The sequence below is a fragment of the Rhinopithecus roxellana genome, chromosome 2 (genome assembly GCF_007565055.1).
Source record: "Rhinopithecus roxellana isolate Shanxi Qingling chromosome 2, ASM756505v1, whole genome shotgun sequence".
Classification (NCBI taxonomy): Eukaryota; Metazoa; Chordata; class Mammalia; order Primates; family Cercopithecidae; genus Rhinopithecus; species Rhinopithecus roxellana.
The window spans coordinates 86,656,505-86,681,150 of NC_044550.1; the positions used below are offsets into that span (position 1 = coordinate 86,656,505).

The 24,646-nt window shown below is 35.9% G+C and overlaps 1 protein-coding gene across 1 annotated transcript in view; it reads right to left on the reverse strand.

Annotated features, from left to right (window-relative positions):
• Positions 1-23,809, reverse strand: part of IQCM (IQ motif containing M) — a 412,916-nt gene extending 389,107 nt beyond the window's left edge. The window contains 3 exon segments of the mRNA XM_030921391.1: positions 14,246-14,510; positions 16,389-16,471; positions 23,773-23,809. Coding sequence (XP_030777251.1) covers positions 14,246-14,510; positions 16,389-16,471; positions 23,773-23,809 — 385 coding nt within the window.
• Positions 23,810-24,646: the final 837 nt, after the last annotated feature.

Below are 24,646 nucleotides of genomic sequence, written 5' to 3' on the forward strand. Positions count from 1 at the left end.
CTTCCTTCCTCCTTCCTTCCTTCCCTCCTCCTCCTTCCCTCCTTCCCTCCTTCCCTTCCCTCTCCCTCCTCCCTCTCCCGCCCGCCCCCTCCTCCCCCTCCCCCTCCCTGCCCTCCTCCCTCCCCCTCCCGCCCCTGCCCCCCCCCGCCCCTCCCCCCGAATGTTTCCATTAGATCTCCAGTGACTACCAACACAAAACTAAGAAACTACCAAGTAATAAAGCTGGGATTTGAGCCTGGGGAGTTGAAATCTCTTGCTCTGAGACACTAAACCATCTGCCTTCTCAAAAGGGAGGAATTCACTGATTCACATAAACTAGAAAGTCCAGCTAAAGTTTATCTTCAGCAATGCTTGGTTCAGAGATGTAAACAATGTCATCAGGACTTGATCTCCCTCCACCATTCAGCTCTTTCTTCCATGTTGACTTTATTCCAGAATTTCACATTGTGTCCTCTGTGACCTTCAAGCTCACATCATCCTTGTTGGATTGAGCCCCATCACTCAACCCATCACTGTGGCCAGGAGAATAATCTAATACCATTGGCTATGCCTGAATCACTAGCCTGAAGCTGACAGGTGACATAACAGTCGTACCCAAACTGCATGAACTCCAAGTAGAGGAGTATTTTTCCAAATCAAATTGAAATCTTGTTTCCAGATCTAAGGTTAAAGAATACCGAGAAGCCAAAACCAACACATGTTCACTGAGGAGGGTCTGCACTACAAATAGAAAACCATTTCTAGAAAGCTACTGCTCTCATTTCACTTCCTCAGAAGAGGTGGTATTATTTATACCCACATGAAGCTGACAGAATGGCCCTGGCCCACTGTAAAACATTTGACTAACCTTCTAATTCTCTGCTTGTGTTCTTTGTCAAGTACAAAACATGGAACAAACATGTTCTAATATTCCAAAACATGTGCTTAATCAGAAAACCTCTGCAAGTCACTACTCTATTCTAAGATTTTTTTATTTCCAAATTTCCCCTCTGGGCCAATAATATCAGAGTTAGTAGAAGCTAAATGATAAAAAAGAATGTGTTTCAATTGCCTCTAATTCCTTACAATGTTTTAATACCTTTTCTATTTACAACATACTATTAATTATATGTATTCATAGTTTTATTCAATTATATTAATTCATATTTAAGATGCTATTAACTTCATTAAAAGTTAGTGAACTTTGGCTACTTCAATGTAGGAAACCATGTTGCTCAGAAGCAATGAGTCTCCTGTCTTACTCTGAGTCCTCATCTTGCATCTTTCTATGTCAGAGCTTACCAGGTCAGTATAAGAAGAGAAAAAGTGTAAAGAAGAAAGGAGCATGTTCAAGACATTTGTCACTCAGATATGAATTATAATTCTATTCATGTGCTAATTTAAGAATTCTGTTTAGGTTCTTTCTGTAAGAGCATTCCAAAGGGCAAGCAAAAGAAAATTCCTGATAAGAAATGGGAAGAAATACAATAATCTAAACCAGGAAGAAACCAAGAAAGGCAGAAGCATTTGCAAAATTATCTGCGTGATAATCTCTCAAGAGATTATCTCAAACTTATTCCCTCATTTAGAAATTTCACAATAAGGATCTGTTTTTATGCATGGAGAAATATTAGTATGTTTCAAGTTCCAAGGTTTCAAATCAAATTATTCTGTGACACCAAACTCAGCATATAATTTTCCACTTCATTGAAAACAATCTCTAGTTTCCACTTTTTAAATAAATTGTTATGGATCCTAGTCTTAAATTCTTCCAAGTAATTTTGCAGGAATGAGTAAAAAAGTTTTAGCATGTTTGTTGCATGTTTGTATGTACAATCAGTCATCTGTTTCTGTAGATTCAGCATCTACTGATTCAACTCATGACAGGTTGAAAATATTTTTTAAAAATACAACAATAAAAATAATACAATTTAAAAAACAACTATTTACATGAGATTTACACTGTATTAGGTATCATACGTAATCTCAATATGACTTAAAGTATGCAAGAGGATATGCTTAAGTTATATGCAAATACACCACCTTCATTTTTTTCTTCTTTTTTCTTTATTTCAATAGCTTAGGGATACAAGTGGTTTTTGGTTGCCTAATTGAACTGTACAGTGGTGAAGTCTAGAATTTCAGTGTACCCATCACCCAAACAGTGTACATTGTACTCAATAGGTAGTTTTTCATTCTTTAGACCTCTCCCACCCTCCTTCCTTCTGAGTCTCCAGTGTCCATTATTCCACTCTATATGCCTTTGTGTAGCCTTAGTTTAGCTCACACTTATAAGTGAGAATATGCAGTATTTTATTTTCTATTCCTGAGTTACTTCACTAAAGATAGTGTCCTTCTATTCCACCCAAGTTGCTGCAAAAGACATTATTCTGTTCTTTTATATGGTTGAGTAATATTTCACAGTATAAATATACCACATTTTCTTTATCCACTCATCAGTCGATGGGCGCTTAAGTTGATTCCATATCTTCGCAAGTGTGAATTGTGCTGTGATAAACATCTGCATGCAGGTGTCTTCTTTATAAAATGACTTCTTTTCCTTTGAGTAGATACGCAGTAGTGAGATTGCTGGGTTGAATGGTAGATCTCCTTTTAGCTCTTTGAGAAATCACTCTACTATTTTCCATAAAGGTTGTACCAATTTACATTCCCACCAGCAGCGTATAAGCATTCCCTTTTCACCACATCTGTGCTAACATCTGTTGTTTTCGACTTTTTAATAATGGTCATTCTGGTTACAGTAATGTGGTATCTCATTGTGGTTTTAATTTGCATTTCCCTGATGATTAGTGATATGGTGAATTCTTCATATGTTTTTTGGCCATTTGCATATCTTCTTTTGCGAAATGTTTGTTCATGCTGTTTATCAACTTTTAAATGGGATTATTTGATCTTTTCCTTGCTGATTTGTTTGAGTTTCTTATAGATTCTGTATATTAGCCCTTTGTCAGATGCATGGTTTACAAACATTTTCTTCCATTCTGTAGATTGTCTGTTTACTCTGTTGAATATTTCTTTTGCAGGGCAGCAAATTTTTAGTTTAATTGGGTCCCATTAATTTATTTTTGTTTTTATTGCACTTCCTTTTGAGAACTTACTCATAAATTACTTGCCTAGGCCAATGTCCAGAAAAATTTTTCCTAGGTTTTCTTCTAGAATTTCATGGTTTAGGTCTCATATTTAAGTCTTTAATCTATCTTGAGTTAATTTTTGTATATGACAAGAGATAGGGATCCAGTTTCATTCTTCTACATGTGGGTATCCAATTTTCCTAGCACGATTTATTGAATAGGGTGTCCTTTCTCCAGTTTATGTTTTCATCTGCTTTGTCAAATATCAGTTGGTTATAAGTATTTGGCTTTATTTCTGGGTTCTCTATTCTGTTCTATTGACCTGTGTGTCTACTTTTACATCAGTACCACGCTGCTTTTTTACTATAGCTTTGTGGTATTATTTGAAGTCGGGTAATACGATATCTCCAGAATTTTTCTTTTTGCTTAGGATCGCTTTGGCTATTCAAGCTCTTATTTGGTTCCAGACGAATTTTAGGACTGTTTTTTCTAATTCTGTGGAAAAAAAGACATTGATAATTTTATCAGAATTGCATTAATCTGTGGATTGTTTTGAGCAGTATGGTCATTTTCATGACATTGTTTCTTTCAATTCATGAGCATGAGATGTTTTTCTATTTATTTCTGTCATTTATTATATATTTCATCAGTGTTTTATATTTCTTGTAGAGATCTTTCACCTCCTTGGTTAAGTATATTGCTAGGTACCTTTTTTGTAGCTACTGTAAAAGGAATTGAGTTCTTGATTTGATTCTCAGGTTGGTCATTGTTGGTGTATAGCAGTGCTACTGATTTGTGTATATTGTTTTAGTAAACTGAGACTTTACAGAATTCATTGCTCAAATCTAGGAATCTTTTGGAGGAGTCTTTGGGGTTTTCTACATATAAGATTGTATCATCAGCAAACAGAGATAGTTTTACTCCCTCTTTTCTAATTTGGATACCTCTTATTTCTTTCTCTTGCCTGATTGCTCTCCCAGGACCTCCAGCATTATGTTGAATAGAAGCAGTGTAAGTGGGTACTCTTCTCTTGTTCTAGTACTTAGGAGAAATGTTTTCAACCTTTCCTTGTTCAGCATGTTATTGGCTGTGGGTTTATCATATATGGCTTTTATTATTTTGAGGTATATTCTTTATATTCTTAGTTTGTTGAGGGTTTTTATTGTAAAGAGATGCTGCATTTTTTCAAATGCTTTTTCAGCATCTATTGAGATAATCATATGGTTTTTGTTTTTAATTCTGTTTATGTGGTGAATCACATTTATTGACTTGTACATGTTGAACCATCCCTGCACCCTGGGATGAAACCCTCTTGATCATGGTGAATTATCTTTCTGATGTGCTGTTGGATTCAGTTTGCTAGTGTTTCGTTGAGGATTTTTGCATTCATGTTCATCAGACATATCGGTCTGTAGTTTTGTTGTTGTTGTTATATCCTTTCCTGGCTTTGGTACCAGGGTAATACTGGCTTCATAGAATGAGTTAGGGAGGATTTCCTCCTTTTTGATCTTTTGGAATAGTTTCAGTTAAGATTGATACCAATTCTGCTTTGGCATGTCTGGTAGAATTTGTCTATGAATCTGGGCCTGGGCTTTTTTTTTTTTTTTTTTCTTCCTGGGATATTTTTTTAAATTACTGATTAAATTTCATTGCTTGTCACTGGTCTGTTCAGGATTTCTATTTCTTCCTGATTCAAGCTAGGGGAATTGTATGTTTCCAAGAATTTATCTATTTCCTATGGATTTTCTAGTTCATGTGCATACAGGTGTTCATAGTAGTCTCAAATGCCTGTATTTCTGTACTACAGCATTTTAAATAAGGGTCTTGAGCATCTGACAATTTTGGAATCTGCAGAGTTCCTAGAACCAATTCCCCACAGATACCAAGGAATGACCATATACCTGAAATTGTTAAAATATAAATTAGGTTTTATAAACATTGTTGATCAAAAAACTATTTGGTAAGTTGTCAACACTGTAGGCAAAGGAATAATCACAGCACAAAGTCATTTCTTTCTGATAGATTTCTCCAGTGCCTTCTAGCTATGTAGTCATTTGAAAGCATTATTAACATTTATTATGCTCTCATTTTATATATAAAGTAAACGATTTGTGATTTGGAGACCAAGGAACACAAACACTCTCTCTCTCTCTCTCTCTGACACAAATACACATACACTCATACACATATGTACAGACTCTCCCACACCCATAAACACATACACAAAGTCACAAACACACACATACACACTCAAACACACTCTCACAACTCACACACTCATACATATTTCTACCTTCTTCCAGACTGGGTAAGGAAAAACTCCAGTATCAACCCTAAATATATGTGCATGACATGGATGTAATGAAATTTTGTTGAGCATAATTACAGCCTGTTTTCAAATTTAAATAACTCAAAATAGATCTAAATATTTTTAATTCCTAAGAGAATGCAAATTATATATTATATGGTACTATACGAATAAGACAATACTGTATTATATGTTAACTAAAATTAATATTGAATATATGTCCCCAAAACACTGATTTTTACATGAGATTTCTAATTTCTAACAGTCAATCATTTTAGTAATCTAATAATTTAAATTTTAATTATTTTTAATAATTAAGATTCATAAATTATTGGCAGAATGACAACACAAACTGGTTAAGAAGTACTGTGGAATGTCTATACACAGAAAAATAATTTCATATTTTTCCTGACTTTGCTGTATCAAAACTATGGGCATGTATTTACAGGTAAGCACAAAGAAGATATTTACTAAGGATATTTGATACTATAATTGTTACAGGGTATTTTTTAAGTTGATATCCTTGGATCAAATTCAAGGAATGTTTGGCCTATTCTCACATAAGATATTCAGTTTATGGAAGATAATGTAACTGAATTTGTCTGGGCTGTCTGAGCAGAAACTACATACTCTACACACACAGTACACACTTTTCTTTCTAATCTCACAGACTTTAATCAAGTTCTAGAATTAATGCCACTGATATCTTAGATCATGCCTCCATTCACCCTGAAGTGAATACTGGGAATGTGCTTTAAAAACAGATCCAAAGTACAGAGCTAATACATGCCTTTTGAGATAAGAACTTTGAAAAATGAATTGCAATTTTAATTCAAATATAAACTCAAAGATCAGCATTTCAGAGCTGTCTGGTGAGGCACATGCAAATGTTCCTAGCAGCATGTCTCTGACCTCAGCAGAGTCTATAATGGGATTTTCAGGAAGATTTCTGTCCTCCTTGTGCTCCTGATAAAATCTTCACTTCCTTCTTACATTGTCCACCCCCAACACATTTGGCCTCATGATTACAAAGTGCTAAAGAGAAAAATCCCCCAAAAGAGACTATCATTAGAAAGGATTACTCACATACTCTAAGTGACCCTCGGAACTAGTCTTCTCACTCTTCTTACTGCTGACCTCAATCTCCATAGACCTGCTATCTTTCCATCCTTCCTTGAACCAGCTCCCAAACTCTTCATTTGCCCTAAGAAACCCAAGACCTTCTATCAGCTAAATTAATAGTCTTGCTATCTTCTATACATGTTCCCCCTATAGTCTTGTTCTAATAATCCTATTTTCGTAAGGAGACAGCTTTTTCAGCAGCTCTCTCAAGGAATAGCTATTCCTTTCTTCCACCCTCACATACCCTATGGCTTCAAGCAAAGATAGTTTCTTCCCTGATGCTCAGTGACACTGCCTAACCATTTCTCTTCGAAAGAAAGAAAGAAAGAAAGAAAGAAAGAAAGAAAGAAAGAAAGAAAGAAAGAAAGAAAGAAAGAAAGAAAGAAAGAAAGAAAGAAAGAAAGAAAGAAAGAGGAATTTCACTTTTTCATAGCAAACTATATTTTCACTTTCACATTTTTCCAAAGCATGATTTTTCACCCTTCTCCTTGCTCCTCAAAACCCCGATACTTTCAGTCCCATCCCCCTCTCAAGTGAAGAACTCACTTCTAACTTCATTGAAAAAGAAATTGAAGTAATCTCACCACCTGCTCTATCGGTTCATCTGCATCTGTGCTCATGCCCCTGCCTTTCTCTTGGGACAACAGATAAGCTGTCCTTGCTCCTTCTAATGCATTACTCCTTGATTGAAATATGACTAATAAATTTCCCACTCCCCTGATTTGGCTCCTATTCATTTTCTACTTCCTTTGCTGGATACTCCTTTTCTTGCCCTCTAAGTGTTAGAAATTCAAAGGGCTCAGTTCTTGAATTTTTTTTTCTACCTACATTTACTTCCTCAATGATCTTATATCTAAGTCTATGACTGTAAATAATATCTACACCTGTGTTGTCCAATATGGTAGCCAATTACCATATGTAGCTATGAGCACTTGAAATGTGGCTAGTCCAATTTAAGAATCATTGCAAGTAAAATATACACTGGATTTTGAAGATATAATATAAAAAATATAAAATATCTCAATAATTTTTACATATATATGTTTCTTTTTTTTTCCTCTATCTCCCAGCTAGAGTGCAATGGCGCAATCTCAGCTCACTGCAGCCTCCACCTCCCGAGTAGCTGTGATTACAGGTGCCTGCCATCACGCCTGGCTAATTTTTGTATTTTTCAGTAGAGATGGCATTTCACCACGTTAGCCAGGCTGATCTCCTGCCCTCAAGTGATCTGTCTGCCTCAGCCTCCCAAAATGCTGGGATTACAGGTGTAAGCCACCACAACTGGCCCCAAATATATTACTGAAATTAATTTTACCTGTTTCTTTTTACTGTTTAACATGGTCACTAGAAAATTTTTATTACATGTGGCTCATGTGGCATGTCTACTGGCCAATATTATCTATAAATTAATGACTCCAACCTTTCCCATGAGTCCACACTTACTTATAATGGACTACCTATTTGACATTTTGATTTGTATATCTAATAGCCTCCTCAAACTTAATATATCCATATCCCAATTCTTCGTTTCTGCCCATTTAAAATGCATCTCTCTCTATTCTACATCTCAAAAAGAGCAATTCTCATCTTTCAGTTCATCAGGACTAAAGCCTAAGAGCCATCCTTCATGCAATCTTTCCCTTACACTCCACACCTAATCTTTCAGCAAACACTGACAATTCTGCCATCAAAATGTTTTATGACAGTATTTTTAAAGTGATATTAGAAATGAAGGAGGAGAAAAGAAAACAAGCAAGAAGGGAAAACTAATGTGAAAATTTTTTCTGAGTTGACCATCATTATAAGATACTGGTTGCTTAACTGTCCAGAACCTTCTGAGAAGCTTTATAGAATGTTATTGAGACCCTTCTGCCCAGGGACAGACAGGAGGAAACATTTATCCATTATCCATTGGCTCTCATCCCCCATTCCTGGTTGTTTATGTGTCAGCTGAAGCTGGTCCTTTAAGTGTCTCAAGCCAGGAAGGAGTCCAGGAAGTATGGAACAAGGACCAGTCACCTGAGCAGTGGCTGCAGTGCCTGAAATAAGAGATGAACCCAAGAGGATTTCCGGTGATGAGTAAGAAGTGTTTGACACAGCCTGCATGCAGTGGTGTGCTCCAGCAAGCTCAGATCTGCTCAGGAGAGCTGACTGTGTACATCTCTTCCCAACTCCTGTAATCAGTGGTACCACATTGGCAGTTTGAAATTGGCTATGTTAAGAGTATTTACACCATGGAAATCAGTAAAAGCTACAAAGCAGGCCTTCCTCCCTCCCCTCACCAAAGCCAGTTGTTAAACATGTGCTAGCCCAGCACTGACTAAAAGGTTCTGTTCTTAAACAGTCTCTGTTCACTCCTCTCCAGCTCATTCTCAGAACTGCAACCACATTAACTTTTTTTTCACTTATTTGAAAGTTCTTCCATGTGCCCCACACCTTGGGTCATTGCAAATGGTTTTACAATTGCCTCAAACTTCCCAATGTTTGAGTAATTCCTATGCATCTTTTATATCTTAGCTCAAATGTAATTTCCCCTGGGAAGTCTTCCCCAGGAAGTCTGACACCCAGTCCACATCCAATTGATTTGTGATGTACTCTCAATCCGTATATATGTGATTGTTAATTGATATCTGTTTCCCTAGCTAGACCACAGGTTCCATGAGGACACAATTTATGTCCATTTTTTCTCCTTTGTATTATCCACACTGAGCTTTGTATATTTACTGAATATGTGTTAATCAATACATATTAAAAGTACTATTACTACTGTTTCATTATTTTAAGAATATTGAAAAGTAGTCCTCCTACTTGAAAATGTGGGAAGCCACATTGGGAAGAGAACACATGACACTTTTATTGGCATCACTTATGTGTATTTTATGTGCATCACTTCCAGCTATAATCCACTGAGACAAATCTGTCACATAGCCCCATCTATTTTCCAAGTACCAAGGAAGAAAAGGATATAAGTTTGATGAGCATCTATCCAGTCTCTGCTACAGTCTGTTCTTTAGGACACTAAATATTCATTCCTTCTTGTTCCTTTACAGAACACACCTTTCCTCTCCCCAAAGATGACAACCCAAAGTTCCCCCCAGGCACTGCATCCAGCTCAGAGAACAGGATCTCCAGCTGCTGTGTAGTTTTATCCAACAAGTTCAGACGTGGCTCCTTATGGTTCAGTAATATGAGACCCAAGTACAGAAGGTATCTCCACCTTCCCCAAAGCATATAACATACAGTAATAGAGCAGGTATAGTATAACCTCAGTAAAAACTCCATCAGTGAAAGGAAAGAAAGTGAACACAATAGTCACCAGTCCAAAGATGTTGTAGAATTCTATTGGAAAGTCACCGAGAAGGCCCCCTAACCTGAAGGTGGGGAAGTTCCTTGAATAGACAATGATTTTGTCCTGGGAAGTACTCTCTTCATTTTTTTAGTGGCCTCTGGATCTACTCTCTGAGAAGCCTTTTACTTGCTCCTTGGCCACATCTTGCTATTACTCTCCTTGGAGGTTGTATGGCTTATGTCACCTACTTCCTGATAAATCTAAGTTATCTTACTTTTTGAACATTCAATTACATCAAGGTTCATGATTTCTTTGGGAATGAAATTCTCTAAAAAAATCTGTTAGGCTTTTTAATCTATTTGCTTCCAGTTAATTCTGTCTGACAATAACCACATTCAAAGTCTTTTTACATTTTTTGAGATGGAGTCTCACTCTGTTGCCAGGCTGGAGTGCAGTGGCACAACCTCAGCTCACTGAAACCTCCGCTTCCCAGGTTCAAGCGATTCTCCTGCCTCAACCTCTCAAGTAGCTGGGATTACAGGAGCTTGCCACCATGCCCAGCTAATTTTTATATTTTTAGTAGAGACGGGGTTTCACCATGCTGGCCAGGATGCAAAGTCATTTTTTTAATATATAGTTCTAAAATATCCTTTGTATCTTTGTTTCCCTTACCCCTTGGATTAGTCTCTTGATAATGACTGCCCTGAGGGTATCTGAGATAATGGGCTGGGTGGTAAAAGATGTACTTTTAATATGCTTTTTGCTGCAATGTCAAGTATTAGTAGATATTTGCTCAAAACCAAGACCCCAAGTACCTAGTATCTCTCTATGCCCTTTCATTTCCGATTGGAAACTAGCCAGGACTTTTCTCAGTTTATCTCATGTTTATAATAACTTCCCAAAGCCAGCCAGAAACCAGCAATATATTTTAATAATGCATTTCCCAACTTCTTTACCTAAAGCTACAAAGCTCAGTAGGTACATGGTCTAGATTCCAACTTATTTTTGGTGGTAGTTTTTACCATTACTAATGTAAGATGCATCTCCAACCTTCTAACTTGCTATACCTGGCTTCATGCTGCCACTTAGTGTAAACCACTAACCCAGTACCACAGCTCTTCCCTGTGCCTTATGTTTTACTTTATTTTTGACGGAGTCTAAATAACTCTATCTTTCTAATATCTGTAAAATCTCTCCCCTCAACACTATCCCCAGTGCTACTACCTTCATTTAAGTTGTCTTTCCTTGTGTGAATTACTGTCTCCTTATTGGTCTCTATGCCTCTAAAATCCATCACACCCCATCTCCACAGCCAGTAAAACATGCTAAAATGCAAATATTATCACTGCAACTTCTCTTTAAAATATTTAAATTGTTCTCAAAGCTTTGAGGTTAAAATTCAATGTTGTTCAGTATCTAGTCTGTTATCTCTAATCACTCCCCAATCCTCATGATCCAATCATGTAAAATCATTTTAATTGTCAAAAACATCATAAACACTTTCTCAGATATCCACTATCAGGTAGATGCTAGGCCCTCTAGCTAGACAGAATTTTCTTTCTTTTTTGAGTTAACACTTATTTATCCTTCAAAATTTACCAAACACTTTAAATTTCCTGAGAATCTATTCCTGACCCCTAAATCAGAATTAGATATCCTCCTATTCTCTTTAAAGCAGTAGAGTTTCTATTACAGTATGAGTCATACTATAATTGTTTATTATCCTCCTCCAATGCCACTGCAAAACTACATCAAGTTTGAATTTCTTGAGGGGAAGCAGCATATCTTTTGTCTCTCATACCTCACATATTAAATTAAACAAGTGTTAGGTGAATAAATGCATGAGCCCCACAATTTCAGTATGGTAGGGAACCCTCACATCTATCTTCAGTCTTCACCTGCCTCTCTAGAGCTAGGTCTCCTTTTCCAACTTCCTGATGGCTATCTCCACATGTGTGCCTACTTAAAAGGTCTAAACATGAATTCATTATTTTCCCCCACCCCTTTCCCCACTGCCCAAAATCTGCTTCTCCCCTTATTATGGTTCAAATGTTTGTATGTCTCCAATATTCATGTTGGAACCTAAGATCTAATGTGATAGTATTAAGAGATAGACCTTTGAGGAAGTGATTAAGTTATGAGGGCTTCATCCTTATAAATGAGATTAAAAGACAGGCTTCAGAGAGCTGCTGGCCCTTTTCCCTTCCATGCCTTCCACCATGTGAGGACACAGCTTTTGTCCCCTCCAGAGCATTCAAGGTGCCATCTTGGAAGCAGAGACTGGACCCTCACAAAACCACCTGACAGTTAGTACCTTGATCTGGGATTTCCCAGCCTCCATAACTATAAGCAATAAATTTAGTATGTTTATAAATTATTCAGGCATTTTGTTATAGCAGCAAGAACAGACTAAGACACCCTCTAAATTTCTATCCCAACCTAAGGATTTTTGTCCAGTTTCCCAGTCTAGAAACCTCAATATCTTTATCATATTCATTTTCATTACACAATCAGTTGATTTTTCAAAAACCAGTTAATTCATCCTAAAATAATCCACGAATTCTGTATTTACCAAAATGTATTTAAAAGAACACCAGTCTTGAGGACATTAATTGGTATAATGTGAAAAAAAATTGGGGTTCTTTGGCCAAATGAACTGGGGTTAGCAAGGTTAAAAACAGTAAAGAGATTTCTGCAGTATTTCGCAGACCTTTCAATATGATTTCAATATGAATCTCCAATGAGGAATATAACATGTATTTTTTTTTAATGTTTCTAACCAAAGAACCCTTTGTCAGATCACTGAACCTCTCAGGACTAACATTCTGAAGCGCATGCTTTGAGAAATGCTGATGGAACAGCCCTTCTCCACACTTTATGCTTCCCTACTGCCCTAATTTAGGCCCTGTCATCTCTCACCTGGACAGCCTCCTCACTTAGCTCTCTGTCATCCCTCTCGCTACAGTCTCTGTTGCCAGTTTTATTTTTCTAACAGAAAGATCTGATCATACCTCACCCCTTCCCCCACCTATAGCTTTGAAATCATCATGTCTTTCCATTAAACATAAGTTCAAATTCTAGGTCTACTATCATATTCCTTTCAAACTTTAGGCCACCCATCTTCCAAAATTTGTTTCCTACCACATCTCTGCCTTCCCAAAATATACCGTGTTCTTACATCTTTCAGAGCTTTAACACATTTTGTTCCTGCGGCTCAAAATGGCCTCTCCTGTTTCCATCCTACTTCTCCTGAAAACCCAGTTCTAGAGATCTCGTCTGATAAATTTTCAGGAGAGATCTCTTCTGGCCTTTGGTTGGTTACTCAGTATTTCCATAATGCTTCACACTTACCCTCTTACAGCAACTATTACACTGTATAGTAAGAAATTACCCTGTGTTTATCCTCACCATTACTCTCTGAGCCTTTTTATTTCTGTTTCTACAGCTCCTAACTTAGTTCCTGGCACAGAGCAGTTACTCTTTGTTGAATAGGAAAAATACAAATGAGTGCATGAATAAATAAACATTTTTAGAAATAACCTAAGAGGAAAAAAATAAGATGAAGCTGTGAAAGCTATACTAGAAATGTATTCTAAGTGGTCATGTATTCAACCCATTAGTTTCAGGAAAACAATATCACTTTGCTTAAATCAATTTCTAATTTATACCTACCATGTTACTGATAGAGGATAAACCTTTACAATTTATTTTAAGGGAAAACTCTATAGTTTCCAAAAATCTTTTTAGTGTTTTGAGGAAACACACTCACGAGTAAGTTGCCTGTCCTATCGATCCTGCTCAAAAACAAAATTCAGGGCTATCATCCATGGCTGCTTTAGCATCTGTGAAATAAACAGTCTCTGAGGATTTTCACTAGGAAGAAGATCACTTCTGGAAGACATGGTTAACCAGTTTTGTTCCCCTAAATTTCTCTTTCCCTTTAGAATGGGTTCATCTCAATTTCTGGTGGTACCCAGAGACTGGCAGGTCTAATAATCAGGCCTCCCTACCTTTCATTGTTAAGATTTAAAGTTCAGGGAATTATTTGAACAAGAAAATTCCATTACAGGCACATAAGAAGCAAACAGTTGGCCGGGTGCGGTGGCTCAAGCCTGTAATCCCAGCACTTTGGGAGGCCGAGACGGGCGGATCACGAGGTCAGGAGATCCCAACCATCCTATCCTGGCTAACACGGTGAAATCCCGTCTCTACTAAAAAAATACAAAAAACATTAGCCGGGCGAGATGGCGGGCGCCTGTAGTCCCAGCTACTCGGGAGGCAGAGGCGAGAGAATGGCGTAAACCCGGGAGGCGGAGCTTGCAGTGAGCTGAGATCCGGCCACTGCACTCCAGCCTGGGCAACAGAGCGAGACTCCGTCTCAAAAAAAAAAAAAAAAAAAAAAAGAAGCAAACAGTTTTGCCTGTGGGTTTGCTGAATTTCTTCACCCCTACTTACCTTTTGTAATTAGATCTATGGGCCTGCATCTTTCTCTTCTACTAAAAATGTGTGGTTCCTTGAAGGAGATTCGTTGTGGGGGTTCCTGAAGATGTTCACTTTTGGAAAGCTCCTTGGGAAAGCAAATCCTTCTGAGTGCTGCCCGATGTTCTTGCACCACATCATGTGTTTCCTTTTTGTCAATCTCCAAAGGTAGGTATTTACCAGATTTCAGCTCTTGGTGTTTCTTTCTGAAAACATTTATAGAAGTTCCTTGAACTTTATTCTATGAATAAAACAAAAATAGATTTTGGCAAAATTTAATTTTAGTATGCATTATTTAATAAAGTTACATAATAAATTTTATTAATAAGTTCATAAAATTGCATCTCTACTAGATAGATTTTACAAAGTACCCTACGGTATAAGACATTTGCTCTTATATAGTAAATTACAAATGACAATAACCAGCTAAATCAGACATTATTCTATGTCACTCTCTAAAAGTCCTTCACAAGCATAAGGATCATATTCCACTTTGAAAGAAATGTAAATTTTAAAATAGTAACTTTCTCCCCAAAGTGATATTTTTAATTACAGGTTTCAAGTCCATTGTAAAATAGGAGTTTTTCAAATAGACATATAGGAATTAAATTATTTTCAACCATCTTTGAAGAACTTTCAGATGTCCATAAAATGCTAACATCCCCCAAACCTCTTCCTTTGCTGAACCAGAAATAACTGAACATACATGGAGGTAAGCTCTCAAAAAGAGCATATTGGGAATAGGACATACATTTCATATCCTTTTAATCAAAGTTGCTTCTTTATTTTGACCACCTTGAACAATAGAGAAATAATACAGCTCTAAGGTTCTGACAGGTAATTATCCAAATAGCATAACTGTTCTACACACAGACAGAGCTATAGTTCTTCCCTATTCCCCCAACAACACACACACCCAAAAAAAGATTTAGAAAAATTCAAATTGTAGCTGACTCAAAAGGTCAATAAGAAGGTTTTAGTGTGCTAGTATTACATTTGCCAGGCAACCAAAGATGGAACATTGGGCTGTTATTATTAGATAAAAATTTTAAAACAGGTCAAGTCTCTGAGGCACATCTGTCTAACTCTGAAGACTGTGAAACGTTCATCCCATGTTCCCACCAGTGAAATTAATATAATTGAAAATCTTTTAAACTGGTTAGAGGAAAAATTAGTTAAGCAACGTGTACGATGTTGATTACAAGATTAAAACTATGTATGGCCAGTCTTGGCATAGAGGACCATTCAAAAAAAACATAAGTAAAAATTAGAATCCTTCCCCCCAACTGCAAGAAGTACTGAAAAATATTTAAAAGCTTACTTAAAAATTTGTTTAAAAATTTTTTTAAGTATTCAAAAGGGGACTAGGATCATTTGACACACAGTAAACCATCCAAAGGTACCCTCCCTGAACCTGTCTTCCCAAAGGCCCATCGGTCACAATAGTTACCGCTTCCCCAAATTTGCTGCCTCCCCTATAGATGCTCTCTTCCAAAATGTCACCCTGTGCTGTGCTGACACTCCTCCATCTCTTTGCTATCCCTTTCCATTTCACTCCTTCTTCTCATGTTCCAAATATATGCCATTCAGCAAATATTTATTGAACCAGGCATAATCATTATTGCTAGAGATACAACATTCAAAAAACAGTCTATGCCCTCAAGGATCTATCAGACCAGCAAATAGACAATCCTAATGTAAAAAGACAAATGGAATATAATGTATCATGCTAAGGTAATCATGCTAAGAGTATAGAAGAGACTCATCTCACAATATGTTTTCTAGTTTAGCTTTGTCTAAACAGCATTTAAAGGGATATTTACTTGGGATGATAAATCCAATTATTTATGTTTAAATTCTTCAAAAGAAATTAAAATTGTATTAAATGTACAAATTAAACACATTTGTATAATTAAAATTCATATAACTAAAAAATCTTATTTTAAAACGTCATTTGAAATCAATTTTTATAGCTAGTGAGGATTTCATTTTTCTCTTCAATTCTATTCTCTTTTCTATTTATTTGATCACATATCAGGATTTATGCAATCCTTTGGAATAATCATTGTAGTATGCAAAAATTTTTAAATGTAACATTAGATAAATGCAAAGGACTAACCTCATTTATTTTCTCATAATGTTGGGCAATGAGAGTTTTTGCTTCTTGAAAAAAGTCTTGCTTGGTGATCTCTAATGTAGGACCTAATACAGAAACAGAGAAACATTTTTTAAGCAGTCAATGTGAAAGTAAATTTTATAAGTTGACATTATAAAAGGAAGCAAAAGAATATAATGATCTCTTAACATAATATTTTGCTTTTAAGAAGAAATATAAGTTTATAATGGTCAGGTGATAAGATAGGTTACCCTAAGTTACTTCAGTCCAGAGAAACAAAGAAAATATACAAAACAGAAACATCCTTCAGTTCTGAAAGTCCTTTAAATGTTACTGTATAGAAGATATAACAACATGGTTTGGGCACAAAAGTTATTAACAAGTCTATCTGTGTTTTCCATACTTGATGACTGATGTATGAAGCTGTACATTTCCTCAAGAGTATTTACCTTCCAACTTGTTGATAAAATTATAACTATAAAATAAAATGCCTCAATAAATTAAACAGAAGTAGCACTGAAATAAAAAAACACATACCTATGGATGGATGATGCTATAACAATTCTTATTTCTATTTTTCTAAGTTTCTTAATTTCTTTCTACTTTTCTTTTTTTGTGTGTGAGAAAGAGTCTCCCTCTGTTGCCCAATCTGGAGTACAGTGGCACAGTTATGGCTCAGTGCAACCTCTGCTTTCCAAGCTCGAGCAATCCTCCCACCTCAGCCTTCTGAGTATCTGGAACTACAGGCGTGCACCACCACATCCAGCTAATTTTTGTACTTATTGTAGAAATGGGGTTTCACCATGTTGCCCGGGCTGGTCTCAAACTCCAGGGCTCAAGCAATCTACCTGCCTTGGTCTCCCAAAGTGCTGGGATTACAGGTATGACCCAAAGCACCCAGCTTAAGTTTCTTAATTTCTTTTAAGCAGGGCTATGTATACAATTCTACAGCATGTAGACTATATCCTTCTCATTTAGCCTTGTGTAAGTTTTCCTCTTTATATGTTTTCTTTATTATTAGCTGCTTGTGTGCTTGCTTCAGCAGCACAAATACTAAAAATTGAATTATACTTAAAAGTATACTTAAAATTATATATATATATATAATATATAATATATACTTAAAAGTATACTTAAAAGTATACTTAAAAATTATACTTAAAAATTGAAAATACTTAAAAGCGTTTCTTGGCTTCCTCCTCTTAACTCAAACTCAGCAAAATTTAAATATATTACCTATTCAAAGTCTGGCCAGTGGGCTCTCTGTTTTTATAACTCTACCTCCGTTAGTACTCTTACTATGAAGGTTTTTCTCCTCTTCACCCACTCAAATTTTAAGCAATTAAAAACTCAATCTTCATGTAAATCAAAACTATAATGAGATATCACCACACTCACCAAAATGGCTAAAATTAAAAAGACTGATAATGCCAAATGTTGATGAGGCTGTAGAGCTACTGGAACCCTCAAGTATTGCTGGTGGAAATGTAAAATAGCATAATCAGTTTGGAAAAGGTATGGCAATCTCTTATAAAGCTAAATATACTTCCATCCTACAACCCAGCAATTCCACTCCTAGGTATTTACCAGAGAGAATGAAAATGTATGTTTTCAAAAGATTTGTACAAAAATGTGTACAGTAGCTTTACTCATAATAATTCTAAATTGAAAACAGCCCAGATATATAACAACAGGAGAGTTGATAAACTATGGTTATATATGTACAATAAACTCCTACTTAGCAATAAAAAGAGATACTGACATGTACAACACTATGGATAAATTTCAAAAATATTATGCCAAGTTAAAGCAGACTTACACAAAAAAGCACATACTATATGGTTCCACTTATACAAAGTTCTAGAACAGATAAAACTAATCTATGGTAGAAAAAACAAACAAAACAGTTATTATTCTGTTGGAAGGTATGATGGATTAACTGAGAAGTGACATGAAGGAAATTTCTGGAGTGATGGGAATATCCTGTATTTTGATAGGAATTTGGATTACACAGGCATATATTATCATTAGTGTACTCATTGTACACCTAAGATTTGTGCATTTTGTTGTATGTACATTTTGTATCAAAAGAAGAAAAACTATAAACAAATTATGAATTCTAACTAATGATATGCATGTTGATTGATGGATGAGTATGTGACAAATCAAGTACAGTAAAATATTAATGGTAAGAAACTTGGTAGTAAGTATATGGGCATTGATTTAACATTCTTTCAAGTTTGCTGTATGCTTGAAAATTTCACAATAAATTATTGAAGGCCAAACTCTCTCTTTATTCTTGCACAAAATATCTCCTTGCTTATCACCAGGTAGACTCACAGGCCACAGGTAGCTGCTACCTTAGGGTAATGAGGTCCTGAGGAATGAAGCCTGGTTCACATTAATTTCCCAATTCAAAGCCAAAAGAAGCACTGTCCTCACATGGAAAGGGCAAGAGTTCTGGAATTAAAACTGTTTCATCAAATTTCAACTAAAATCTAATTTTGCTTTGAGGAGGGGGCTCTAGCCAGAGCATTTACTTCATGGAGGAAAGGCAGGGAGTTATTCCTAGGTATGACTTCACAACCTGTCTGCCTTTCTCTTCTCTCATGACAGCCCTTTCCTCTTTTAATTCCCTTCTTCTTACTAATCAAATATCCCTTACCATTACTTTAATTACAATCACTTATAATTACAACATTGTCATGTGTTGTGCACGTGACAAGCAATATAATTTATTAATATATAAAGTCACTGAGTTGTTTTGTTGTTGGAAATACAGCTTTGTGGAAACCATCATGTCTTCCATATTTCAGACAAGACCTTAGAGATGAGCTAGGCTTCATTTACAGGCAATGTTCTGAGATGCAGAGACCTGACAGCCTGCTGAAGTCACACAGCAGTGCTGCGGCTCTGCATAGGCACTGTGCTCCTGAGTTCCTTGCTGCTCTTTTCTACAAATCTACTGCTTTTCCCAATGCCATGTACTCCCTATAAGTACTGGAAATTTCCTCTGAAACTTGGCTGGTCACCCTGGTGAGATACACACGTTTCCCTGACACTTGCATTTTAAGCCAGCACTCCTGCCCCTTTTTGTCATTTAATGTGCTTATGCAGCTGTTCCGATTTCCCCCTTTGTAACTAGAATTAGCTTTTGACAGAGTAGTTAAATTCCCAAAGTAGCATTTTCTTTCTTGCTGGGCTCTTTGTTGATTAGTCCCTGATTTCCCTTGTCCACAAGTGCTACCCATCAGCTGTGGACCGTGGAGAAACTATATGCGCTCTGGCAGCCCTAATGGCCTTACTGGGGCCAGAAAGCAGATCTTGACATATCAAGGCATTGACACAGCATACCCATACATTCAGGCCATGAGATTATTGAGCAGAACAAGGCCTGAGACTTGTTCATAAAGGAGCAGAGAAAGGCAGCCATGGTCGGAAAGCAGAAATTTCACATAGATCCTGAAATGGCTCCAGTGAAGGCATGTGGACATTGACTTCCACCTGGCAGTCCTGAGTCCTTGTTGTCATTTGAGGCAATGAGGTAGCTGTTCTGATTTTCTACCATCACTAAAAAGTAGCCCTTGAACAAAAGAGTTAAATTCACAAGATACAGCAAGATAACTCATACCTCAATGCCTTAGAAAAGACAATGCTAGCATCATTTATCTTTATAATTTCCAAGCGCAAGTATCTATTCCACAAATGAGTCTAAAAATTACAAGAAATTAAGTAACATTTATATTAAAGCTCCAGCTAGTCAATAATCTTTGAGGCTTCTCTTTTCTTTGTTCATAATGGGGTAAGAATATAAGCTTGCATCTTTTACACGTTCAAGTGCACTTCATCTATTATTTTGAGGAAGTTGCCAAGGTCTGTTCCTTCTTTATTATGAAAACTATAACTTAATTTGCAAATACATATTGATAGTATATAAAATGATTTTTAAGAGCTCTTATTCCTGAGTCACACAATTTTGTGCTTGAATTCCAGTTTGCTCATGAACCTTATTGTCTTACGCCTTGTTTTTTTATTTGTAAACTGAGGATAATAATAACGTATGTCACAGAGATTTGTTTGAAGATTAACTTAAACATTGTTACAAAACAGCACAGCACCTGACATATAAGCTTTCAATAAATGTGAGAAATTTTATTATTTTTGATATTATTGTATTACTATCATTGGGCTAAACTTTTCTCCAACAATGTTTATATAATTACTTTTTTAAGTCAATCCTCATTTCTTCAAAATCACAGAGATAACTTCCTAATGCAGTTTGGGTAAATTGTCTTATTAAAATTCCTTTTATCCAAAACTAACCAACATGTTTGCAATTAATCAAATATTTTCATACATAGGATTCTTCATGTTATTAAACCCCCCAAAAGAAATAGTAAGTCATTATAAGTAATAAATGTTTTGCAATAAAGTTCATGAAGAGGTTGAAATGGTCATATTAAACTCATCTAAGACATGAGTGTAAATACTAACATTTCCATAGGAAAAAAATATATGAGTAGCTCTAATCCCAAATATTTCACTAGCCTAAAACATTTTCATACATTTCTTTTATCTTTAAAAAAACCTCATTTTTCATATATCATCAGCTTAACACAATTTTAATGATGGTTCATAAAACCAGATTTCTCTACTATTTTAGAGGTTCTACAGAGTTGCTCCAGTGAACCTCTGAAGTGAAGATACAAAAAGAAAATCCAGTTATGGAAACTATGACAGAGAATGAGCCATCTCTTAATTAGAATCATTGAGTAAGTATTTTCTGTATCCAAAAAGCCCCAGGGGCTTAAAAACATTTGTTTTTCATAACCATAATAAAAACAACTGGTCATACTCCCAGGGTTTCCATCCTTCCCATTAATAGGCTACATTTTCAGAGAGGCTTCACATAAATTTATTTAAAAGATAATCTTAAGCAAAGATGTGTGACCACATGGCTAAGGCCAACCCTGTATGTGTAATCAGAGTAAATGCCTGACAGGTGTAACAAAAGCCTCACCTCAGACACAACGGGACTCAGTTTAGCACATATTAATTAAGTACCTACTAAGTGCTAGATGCTGTTTTGATGCTAAATGTGCTAAAATAAGTAAGACTAGCTATTTCTGTCTTCCAAGTTCTTAACAATCTAGTGCCAGAAAAAATGTGTAAATAAATGCCTTGACAGTCAGTTAAGATGGGCACCGTGATAGAAGCCAACATAAACCACCAACACCCCCTACTGCTAGCTCACTAATGTGAATTTCCCTTTAAAAAAGATAAAGCTTTACACTGTATTATTGAAAATAATATTGAAAACAGAAATGTCCCAAGAGAAATAACACGTGAATGGAAGCCAGGCTAAGGCAGTGGTTTTAAATATGTGCTTCATTAATTTCATGTGCCTTGGGGCTGCTTCCTTCTTTCAATCAGAGAAGCTTAGATCTTATCTGATTTACATATTTGAGCTCTTCCTAAGTTTTATTTTGCAGAATTTCTTTGCTGAAAAGTAAACACACACCAGCTAAGCAAAAAACAAATAAAGGTCTGAATAACAGTGCATCTGTGGAAAGAACCTGCTTGTAAACAGGTTCAGATGGAGAGAAGGATTCGAGTGCCAAGAAGTGGGGAGAAGCTGTAGAGAGGAGAAGCTGAAGAGGAGAGAAGCTGGAACTAAGGCCATCAGTTCTAGGGTAAAGAGTTATGGAAGGTGGAAAGTAAGTAGAAGCTCTTTGGACAAAAACTTCAAATATAATAATTTATATTAATTTCATTACATGTAAGTGAAGAAAACACAAATTATTTCTAATTTCTTCCTAAAAAGAGTTAAAGAACCAAATAAAACCCAAATTTCAAGTGGCATCTGGTTATCATCTCCTAAAACACATATTCAACATGTTTTCCCATAATATATTCTTCATTAAGATTCAACTCTTCAGTTCTAAATTAAAGGCACTCTCTTAAATTGTCTCTTATTGACTCACTTTCCCCCTGCCTTATTCTCTGGTCTTCTTTAACAAAGTATCTTGCCTTCTTTGCACCAAGAAATGCTAATAAGTTTCATATATACCTCAGACAGATTTTACAGGGTACTGCCCAAAAATCTTTCTATGTTAGTATTTCTCAGACTGTGGTCAGGTTGCTAAGGAGATGTAGGGAAATGCCAAGCTCATAGCATCAAGGTCATGTGGGACTAGAGAATATTCCTCCTCCACTTCCTGGATCTTCCACCCTTTCTGACCTTCCCATCTTTAAAAATGTTCTGTGTTATCCAAATAAAAAGAGAGTTAAAGTGATCATCACAGAGCTCTGTTGGCAGCCCTGGGCAGATGCCAGCTGGCCTGTATCACATACTGTCAGGGGTAACAGGAGCCAAGAGGAAGTAGCAGAACAGTAATAACCTTAGCTCTATGTGCAGCACTATATCTTAGGATTGCTTGTATTTGTTGCCAAGTCTAGATTAACTCTAAAAGAAATATAATGTGTAATTAATAATAATGTATGGTATACCTGAAATTTGCTAAGAGAGATCTTAAGTAGTCTCATCACACCAGAAAAAAAGCTAACTATGTGAAGTAATAGATATTATAATTAGCTTGATAGTGGTAATAATTTTACAATGTGTATGTATGTTAACACACACGTTGCACACCTTAATATATATTCAATTTTTATTTGTGAATTATACCTCAATAAAGCTAGATTATACAGTGTAAACTGAATATGTAATTTATATGTAATTTAAATTTTTCTAGTAGACATACTAAAAAAGGTGAAATTAATTTGTATAACATAATTTTCATAGAATATTTTATTTAAATAAAATACATCTAAATATTACCATTTCAACATTAATCAACATTTAAAATGAATTAGATATTTTACATTCTTTTTTGTTCCATCTTCAAAACTCTATATGTATTTTGTTTGTAGTTACATACATCTCAACTCACATGCTAAATTTTTATCAGAACTACTTAATCTGTATTTACATTTTATAAAATCATCACTTGAAAAAATAGATTTACATGCCCAAATTTGTTCCAAACATGCTTAAAGGTTTTCCAATAACTGAATTATCAGTTTTTAATTTTAAATTAAAATTCATTAAATTTAAATTAAATATTCAGTTCCTTAGTTTCACCAGCCACATTTCAAAGACTGAATAACCCACGTGACAAGTGGATACCATATGGGACAGCACAATAAGTTAAAAAGATCTCTCAAAAATTGGTTATTTTTAAATAAAGGGAATGGAATAAATCCTTTCAAGATGTGCCAACAAGTGTAGTGCTCTGAGGGTCACTAATTAATAGAAAAGACTGGTTGAAACAGTTGGAGTGTTATGACTTGTATGTCAAGTTGTTAGGTAAGCATAGATACTCACATTTTGCCTTTTCAGGCGTAGCCTCTGCAGTAGTCATGAGGGGCAGTTAGGATGATCTTCTTTTTTAAAGTGTGAGCTCCAAGTCCTTAAACACAGTTACATTAAGTAATTCAGTGATGATAAATATTTATTTTTAGCTATTTCTTTTGCTCACTTATAGATAAATAGGGTGAATGATTAAAAATTTTTGTATGTCATTTCTGTGCTCTATAACCTTCAATGCCTTCCCCTCCAAAACACAGTAACAATAGCTAGCATTGGGTAGGGCTCTATAGTTTATCGAGTGCTCATATACACATTGCCTTACTGGATCTAAGCAACCTGATAGGAACTATTATTATGAATATTTGGCAGATGTGGATATTGGAGCTTAGAGAAGTAAAATAACTTGTCAAGGTAAGAAGCTATGTAGTGGCATGTGCAAAACTCAAATCCAGATGTTTGGGCTCAAGACCCCATGTCTCTGTGATTTCCTACTACTTTCTACTACTTGCTTTCTTACTACTTTCAACTAATATCCAGTTAATACCTGGCACATACGTTATACACTCCTGCCCTCAGCTTAGGTTTATGCCAGCCTTCCACTCAGAATGCCTTGACCTCTCATCTATATTTATCTATATCCTACCTGCCCTCAAAGCCTAGGTTCAAATCCTACCTCTTCCATGACGACCCAGCCTCTGTTCCTGTGATCTGTTCCTCTCTTAAATACAGTAGTTATGTTGTCCATGCCTCTCCCTATAAATTTATCAGATGCTGTCTGTGTACAGGGCTAAAAACACATAGAGTGATCAACATATACTATATCTATATTCCCAATTTAGTCCTATATATTCCCAGTTAGACTCCAAATGCCTTGAAAACAAAACTATAC